Here is an 8428-nt window from a genome sequence, read left to right as displayed (position 1 = left end):
CATCCTTCCATTCATCCTTCCATCCATCCATCCATCCATCCATCCATCCATCCATCCATCCTTCCATCCATCCATCCATCCATCCATCCATCCATCCATCCATCCATCCATCCATCCATCCATGTTTTTGTATTTTTTAAAAGTGGTCTTCAATGGTTCATTTCTCCTGGTACTTCAGGGAGTTTCTTTGGATTTTCACTGCTTTTATTTTCTCCTCTTGTACCTGTCTATGACAATATTGTCCTGAAAACCTGGTCAAACATGATAAACGGAGAATAAAAGAAAGAGTGCCAGATATTCTCCTCAGCTGTTCTGTATTGATGCTGGTCCACCCCTCGAGTGTGTGTGTTTATATGTGTGTGTGTACCTTGTCATGGTGTGCAGTCAGTGTCTGTCCGCTGCAGGCTGCAGGAGATTCTCCCTTCACCTCCCATCTCTGCCACTGCAGCTTCTCTGGAAGCAGAAGACCACCCAACTAATCAGAGCCTGAAGCACAATGGTCTCCTTTTGGTTTCTTGGTCTGAATTTAGACTCAGCGGTGGTGTGAAGGCATGATCCTTAACCAGCATGATCCGAATTGTTTCCACGAGGAATGAACAGAACAGAGGTGTATATATGGAGCAAGAACCAGGTCAAACGAGGAGACTGAATGCTAGGTGCAGGTGAACCGAATAAAGTTAATTGTCAGACAGGAGAGAACAAAACGTGGCTGAAGCAAAACAGAGACTCTTGAATACAAACTAATAGAAACACAACTATTAAACCATGAAACTAAAGCATAACAAGATCCAAAAAACCTAACTTGACAAAACATGAACTAGAAGACAAAAACTAAAGCATGACCAGGAAAATAATAAACAGAAGCATTATTAAAAACCTATCAAGAATAATAACAAGAAGAAGAACTCAAAAACACTCACAAATCATGACAATTATAGCAAAGTTTTCACACTCTGATTTGTTTAGCAGAGATGTGGTTTGTTAGAGTTGTACTCTCTGTCTGAAAGCACCGAGCAGCTTCTCAGATCCACCAGATTAACCAAAGTTTACCTGTGTTAAGAACATAAAGGTCTTTACAGAAATCCCCTCCTGCTCCATAACCTCCAAACATGAAGATCTGATCTCCAGCCTGAGTAAAGCTCTGACCCCATCTGAAGAAGCAAAAACAGATGTTGGGAATATTCAGGACCATCTGAGGGATCAAATAAAGTGATTTCATTGACTTTCAGCTGATCTTGTGTCTCACAGAGCAGGAGGAAGGAATCCACTGGTTTTAACTGGTGTCCAGGTGAGAGACACTGAAACAAAGTCAGAATCCAGATCAACACCTGCACAACAGTAACAACATGTTCCATGTTCTCTTTGTGGACAGAATAAAGGATTCTTGGTTAGTTTTAGAACCTGTGTTGAAGACCAGGAGGTCATCAGTGGGATCCCCCTTCAGGACGCCTCCGTACACGTAGATGTTGTCTCCAGCAGCAGCAGAGCTGTGTCGGAGAACTCTGGGAGCAACGCCGCTAGCTGATAGGCATTCCCAGGTCAGAGACACTGTTGGGAACATGGAAAACCACCACCATCACCACTGAGTCCTGAAGGCCAAAGCAAACCAGCAATGAAGGAGGTGATTTCATCATGTTGCATTAGGTCCTCACCAACATCAAAGCTGTAGACACCTGAGAGACATTCAGAGGCATCAGGACTGGAGGCTCCTCCAAACAGATAAAGCTTCCCTTTGATGACGCTGAGCAGAAGAAGGAAGACGTTCATGGATGTCTCATTGAAATAGTGTCAAACAGAACCTCAAGAGTTCTCCGGGCTTTCCGAAGGTCGTTCAAAGTTTTCTTTGGACTTTGGCTGCTTTTCACCCAGTTTCAGTCCTGAAAACATGGCTGTTAATTTGTTGGCTCTCAGCATGGTGAGCAGTTAGTCTTTAAAACATCTAATTAAAGTGGAAGAGTAACAAGCAGGAAGAATCGGTTCTTAAATAAAAAACTACCTTTGACTTACTCATGACTTTTGCACAGGACTGGACCTCTGAGGTAAACAGAGTTCATGTGCAGACTAAGGCTAAGGAGCAGGAACATCTCAAGCACATCAGTGTATCTTCAAATGTCCTGTTCGGAACTTTTATTAGATTCTTTGGATCTTCCTCTCCTAACCATTTAGCCCGTTATCCCTGATATTCTCCATCACTCTGTCCTCGTACTTCATTCCTCATTCTCACCCACGTCATCCCTACCTCCATCATCCCTCATTCCATCATCCTTCATCTTCCATCCCCTCATCTGGATCTGTCATCAATCATCCCTTCCTCCCACATCTCAAATTCCACCTCTTCCTCTATTCCTTCATCCCTCATGCTCCCTCATCTTTCATCTCCCATCGCCATCTGTCATTCTTCATTTCTCCCTCTCACATCCTTCATCCCCATCCTGCTTCCTATCCCTTCCTGTCCATCTGACCTATTTGCTCTGTACCCCAGGGAGCATCTGGATGGGTTCTTCATCAGCTTGGAGAACCAGTCAGCTGAGACAGAACAGTATCTTTATACAGTATGATTTCTGATAAAAATCCTCTTCTCTTCTTCATCAGACATTTAAAGTCCAATTGATGTGGCATGCTTCCTGGTGATGGACATGTGTGATTTACCAGAGTGTGTGTCCTTCTCTAGCAGATGGCACTTCTCCGCTCTGAGGAATCTCCTCCCAATTCACGCCATCAGGAGTAACTGCAATCATCAAACCTGGGAATCATTTCCAGACCGTTGCCACCTCAGACGTACATTACAGTGAAACCTCATGTGTTCACAGCCAAACGAGCCCATTTAGGCAAGATAGAACATAAAGTATGAAAACCTTCAGTAAATCCAAGAATCCTGGCTGGTTTTGTGTTCAAATATTAAGACACAATATGAAAGATTTATTATAAAAACGATTTTAATGAAAAAACTGACTTATTGGACCATCTTGTGGGTTTTGTGTCAAACTTAAAGCATAAAAATGAAACACACTGAAAGCTGCATATAATCGGTCTGTTATCTGTACCTGTTAGCATGTAGAAGTCGGATAAGTAAAAAGGACTGACCTAAATAATGAAAACAAAGTTCATAAATTAAGATTTTACAGACTTTAAATGTTGTATAAAATGATGCGTAATTTATATAAATAAAACCTGAGTTGATCAGAAATGTGCTTCATGCTTTAGTTTTTTGTGGTTTAAGCTGAAGTTCATCACCTCTGGGCTGATGCTGCATGCGCCTCCAAACAGGAACGCCACGCTTCCAGCCACAGCTAAAGCATGACCATGTCTGCAGTATTGAAAGAGATGCCCAACCAGTTTAAACATTATTTTAAACTCATGTAGCTCAATATGGCAGCGATTGTTCTGCAGCTGAAATGTCACACTCACCTGGGACTTGGAGGTTCTCCCCTGGTTTCTTTCTCCACCCAGTGACCGCTTGCTAAAGCCATCTTCACCTCTAATTTCCCTTCTGCTCCTGTTCCTGTCACACATTTATATCAAAGATACACAGAGAACCACACATCACATGTTACATGGTGCCATTATCTTACTGTTTCCATAGAAACTAAGAGGGAAAGTATCAGCCAGTGCTGCTGATCAACAGATCGGATTAACTCATCATCATCAGCATCACCTGCTGTCTTCATTGCCGCATTTATTGCTCTGTAGTAGACAGGAGTGTGTTAACACAATGCCAGGGTAGGCAGACATCACCTATGACCTTAGAGGAGCAACTGTTGATGTCCACCAGCCTGGGAAGGGTTCATGGGTCATTTCCAAACCATCTGAAGTCCATCATTCTACAGAGAGAAAGATTATTCCCAAATGGACAACATCTCAGACAGCTGCCAATCTTCCCAGGAGAGAATGTCCCAGCAGATTCAGCTCAAGGTCAGAGAGTGAAGCTCAGGGCAATGACCAAAAACCCAAAAGATTCATCTTAAAGGCCTCAGTAAGCAGGTTAAAGGTCATGACAATTAAATGAACTCTGAACACGTATGGCTTAATTGGAAGGGTTGAAGGAGAAAAGCTCTTCTCTCTGAAGATAACTTGATAGCAGGACATAGGTTTGCAAAGTTTTATCTGAATGAAGCACAAGACTTCCTGGAACAGATGAAACCAACATAGAGATGTTTGACCATGATGCACCACAGCTGCATGATTAGAGAAACAAAGAGCCAATCAGCACAAAAACCTCAAAGCAACAGTCTAGCAAGGAGGTGGAGGATAGATGACGTGAGCTTTGTTTGCAGGCACAGGACCTCGGCACCATTCAGACATTGATGGGACAACGAACTCCTCTGTATATCAAAGAACTCTTGAGGCCGGGTCCAAACTGGGTCATCAACAGAACAATGATACGGACACAGCAGATAATTTACTAGAAAATGGCTGTAAAAAAACGGGTCTTAACTCAGATCTCAACCTGATTGAACTGTTCTGGTGGGACCTTCAGAGAGCTGTGCAGAAACAAATCAGTCAACTGAAGCAATGTTGGAAGATAGAGTGGACTAGAATTCCTCCATCCTTCTCCTGAAGGAGGTTCTAAAAGCTGCAGGTTTAAAGGGAGAATTTTGTTTTCATTCATTCAGCATTTAGGTTTAATTATCCATTTCAATTTATGACACTAAATTGTTGTGCTTTTGAAGAATGAAGACTTTAAAATCTGAAAACAAACTAATATGTGTTTTCAACAATGTTCTGTTACAGCAGAAACTTTGCTTTTATTTTTCATATTTCGATTTCTTGTCTGGATTTCTAATTTGTAAGCAAGAAAATGTATATTGACGCTTTCCATCCTCTAGATGGCACTAAAAGCATCTAACTGACTTTCCATCATCATGTTGCTCTCGCAGAGGGAGGAAGAGTTCCACAGTTTGATTCATAAAACCAACATCATCAGGTTGAAAACTCACCTGCTGAGGTCTGGAGGTGCTCTGAAATCAACGTCTCTTCTTTGGTTGTGCTGCGGTGTTTCACTGAAGCTACCAATTAGTGATCCAGCTCACAGACCAATAGCTCTCCTCCGCAGGTCAGCTTACAGGTAAACCTACACCTGCCCTGTCTGCAGGCCCACGGCTGCCATGCAACCGTGTCCAGGCACCGCGTCAAGCATTCAGCGAGACCTCAGGGGAAAACTGCAAAGCAAGGTCAACAGACTCAAAGGAAGTGAAATAGATAAGAGGAGCTGCCTTAGCATTTATATCCCCAGATCTAAAAGGATCTTATATCCAAGCTTAACATTAACGAGCCGCAACATTTCAGTTAGTTACATAAAAACCTCATTAAAGGTTAAAACAAGACAGAAATTAAAAGTTCAGCACTGTTATGGAAATATTTTAGGTTTGTCTCACCTTTATTTAATTTTTTACATCCTTCTATTCCTGAATTTCAGGCTGCAACACCTTCCATCACAACATATTATCACAGTAAAGTTTTCCCAGCTTAGTAATTCGATTCAATTCAGTTTTATTTATTTAGCGCCAATTCACAACACATCTCGTCTCAAAGCATTTCACAAAGTCAGTTCAATCGAATCATATGGATTTCAAGTCAGGTTCATACATTCCAATTAATCCTAACTATCAAACAGTCAGAATTAGTTATTTATTCAAATTGGTTAAAAAGTTTTTCCATCTAAGGAAACCCAGCAGATTGCATCCAGTCAGTGACTTGCAGCATTCACTCCTCCTGGATGAGCATGTAGAGACAGTGGAGAGGAAAAACTCCCTTTTAACACGAAGAAACCTCCAGTAGAACCAGAACCAGGCTCAGTGTGAGCGACCATCTGCCACGACCGACTGGGAGTTTGAGAGAACAGAGCAGAGACACAAAGAGAACAAAGAAGCACTGATCCAGGGGTACTTTCTATGGGAAGGAAAAGTAAATATTAATGGATGTAGCTCCTTTAGTCGTTTCATCTAGAAAGAAAGAACAGATAAACTCTGATCCAGTTTTCAAGGTTAGAGTCTGAAAGAGAGCACATAGAGTTAGTTACAGTAGAAGCTCAGTCAGTAGCCATGTCTAGGAGAGAGAAAGGGTTAAACACTGAAAGACAGGGCTATGTGGATCATCTGTAGAAGGTGAGCATTAAGTTGTTGCCAGCAGAAGCTTGGACAATGCCCCTCTCCAGGCCAGGTGTAGCTTCTAGGAAGAGAATAGAGAGAACAAAGTTAAAAGCTGAAATAACAGCAAATAATGCAAAATTGGAGAGTAGTGTGAGAATGTAGCGAAGAGAGTGAAAGTGGTCATTATGTCCTCCAGCAGCCTAAGCCTATAGCATAACTACAGAGATAGTTCAGGATAAACTAAGCCACTCTAACTATAAGCTTTATCAAAAAGGAAAGTTTTAAGCCTAGCCTTAAAAGTAGACAGGGTGTCTGCCTCACGGACTAAAACTGGGAGCTGGTTCCACAGGAGAGGAGCCTGATAACTAAAGGATCTGCCTCCCATTCTACTTCTAGAGACTCTAGGAACCACCAGTAAACCTGCAGTCTGAGAACAAAGTGCTCTGTTAGGAACATATGGACCAATCAGATCTCTGATGTATGATGGAGCTAGATCATTAAGGGCTTTATATGTGAGGAGGAGAATTTTAAATTATATTCTGGATTTAACAGGGAACCAATGAAGGGACGCTAAAATAGGAGAAATATGATCTCTCTTTTTAATTTTAATCAGAACTGCTCCATTTTGGATCAGCTGAAGGCTTTTAACTACATCACAACACAATATCACAGTAAAGTTTTTCTACCTTAGTAATTTTCCCATTCTTACTCCCAATGCCTAAAACATGGTCTGGAATAAAAGATGCCAAACCATGAGGAGTTTCAGGTGTCTTAAGGTGTCCAACATTAAGGAGTCATCTCCAACGTTTTTTACTGGGGTCAGGACTGCTGGCAGGTCAGTCCAATAACTTTACCCTCGTCTTCGTCAGACATCCTTTTTGAAAGCTTGGAGACCTTGTTCTGGAAAAGATGTGGAATTGAGGACAGATAGAAGTGGGGGCAACTTTGCTAAGGGAAAGATACAACTGCCTACAATCACAGAGCATGGCTGCAGGGACTGGCTGTTGACAACCATTCCTCCATAAAAAGATCTAAAATAAGGATCTATCTGACTGAAGTCCAAGTTCCCACCGTATGGTGGTTCATCTCAGATGACTCTGAGCCCAGAGAAGAGCGCACCGCAATGAGAGAGAGACTCATAATGTCAGACAAAAAAACAATGCAGAGAATTAGTGCTGCTAAAAGTAGCTCTACAAGCTGCCAGATTTTAGGGTGTACTTAGTTTTTCACACAGCTTTTCCATTTTGCTTCAGACTGGAATCTGGTATGTGTACAAGTACATGTAACAGTCCCACATCTAAAGGTTTATAATTCAATAATGTTCATTTCATATCCAACTTAGAGGCAGATTTGTCCATGTTTCTTTATTTTCTTCTAATTTTTATTATGATGATGATGATGATGGCAGCACATGCATCCTTCACATTAGAGCTTTCAGCAATGGGGCATCCTTCAGAGATGAAAGGATGGAGGTTTTTCTGACTAATGATGGATGATGTCAGCTCACGTTTTCCACCGTCGCCACATTTGCACCATGTTTTATTCATTGAGACACAGTCACGCACAAAGACACACACAGCACAGGAATCACAGCCACCTACACGTGATCTGCCCATCTATTCACCTCCGTCTGCTGCTGTCAAACCAATCGGGATGCAGCGGGATTTTCAAAATAAGAAACGTATGTGCAAATATTTCTGGGAAGACGTGGTAACATTGCAATAAAACACGCTGGCTTTTATAAATTAAATGTCTGAAGATGTTATAAAGTGTTATTAATGTCAAATGAAGCCTTTTTCCAGCCGTTTTTAATGTGATAGAACTTTATTATGAAGATATATATTTCCCGTTTCCGGTCTCGTGCATGAATTTTGTTACATCACGTTCTTCAAACGCCGCTCATGGTTTCTGATATTTAAGTAGACCTCCAGGGAGAAATTATGTAGTTCAGACAGTGACGTCACAAACATGCTTCTCAAACTGATTCTGAGCTTGAATAGAAAAAATGTAAATAACAAAAACATAAAAACAGAACCGAACCGGGCAGTGTTATAAAAATCAGCCGAAGAGAGGGTAGGCAAAGCGGTTAAATTTCAAAATAAAATAGCTTGACTCTGCTTGTCACCTAGGTTTCTTACACAGTCTGGAAAAGTCTAGAAAAATATGAGTTATATGGATTTTCCAGGTTAGGATAAGTATGGAAAACAGTGGTAGCACTGTTGCCTTGCAGCAAGAAGGTCCTGGGTTCAATTCCCAGCCTGGGGTCTTTCTGCATGGAGTTTGCATGTTCTCCCCGTGCATGCGTGGGTTCTCACCGGGTACTCCGGCTTCCTCCCACA

The 8428-nt window shown here is 41.7% G+C and overlaps 1 protein-coding gene across 1 annotated transcript in view; it reads right to left on the bottom strand.

The window, feature by feature from the left end:
- Window positions 1-3518, bottom strand: part of zmp:0000001301 (tip elongation aberrant protein 1) — a 9335-nt gene extending 5817 nt beyond the window's left edge. Inside the window, exons 1-9 of the mRNA XM_047373448.1 lie at window positions 3409-3518; window positions 3235-3307; window positions 3045-3084; window positions 2650-2728; window positions 1653-1741; window positions 1402-1548; window positions 1247-1298; window positions 1051-1151; window positions 368-453 (exon numbers count right to left, since the gene is read on the bottom strand). Coding sequence (XP_047229404.1) covers window positions 368-453; window positions 1051-1151; window positions 1247-1298; window positions 1402-1548; window positions 1653-1741; window positions 2650-2728; window positions 3045-3084; window positions 3235-3307; window positions 3409-3470 — 729 coding nt within the window. The 5' untranslated portion in view covers window positions 3471-3518. The remainder of the gene's footprint in view (window positions 1-367; window positions 454-1050; window positions 1152-1246; window positions 1299-1401; window positions 1549-1652; window positions 1742-2649; window positions 2729-3044; window positions 3085-3234; window positions 3308-3408) is intronic.
- Window positions 3519-8428: the final 4910 nt, after the last annotated feature.

The sequence above is a fragment of the Girardinichthys multiradiatus genome, chromosome 8, assembly GCF_021462225.1.
Source record: "Girardinichthys multiradiatus isolate DD_20200921_A chromosome 8, DD_fGirMul_XY1, whole genome shotgun sequence".
NCBI lineage: Eukaryota > Metazoa > Chordata > Actinopteri > Cyprinodontiformes > Goodeidae > Girardinichthys > Girardinichthys multiradiatus.
The sequence above is the reverse complement of the archived record's forward strand: the minus strand, read 5'-3'. Positions and strand labels throughout refer to the sequence as shown.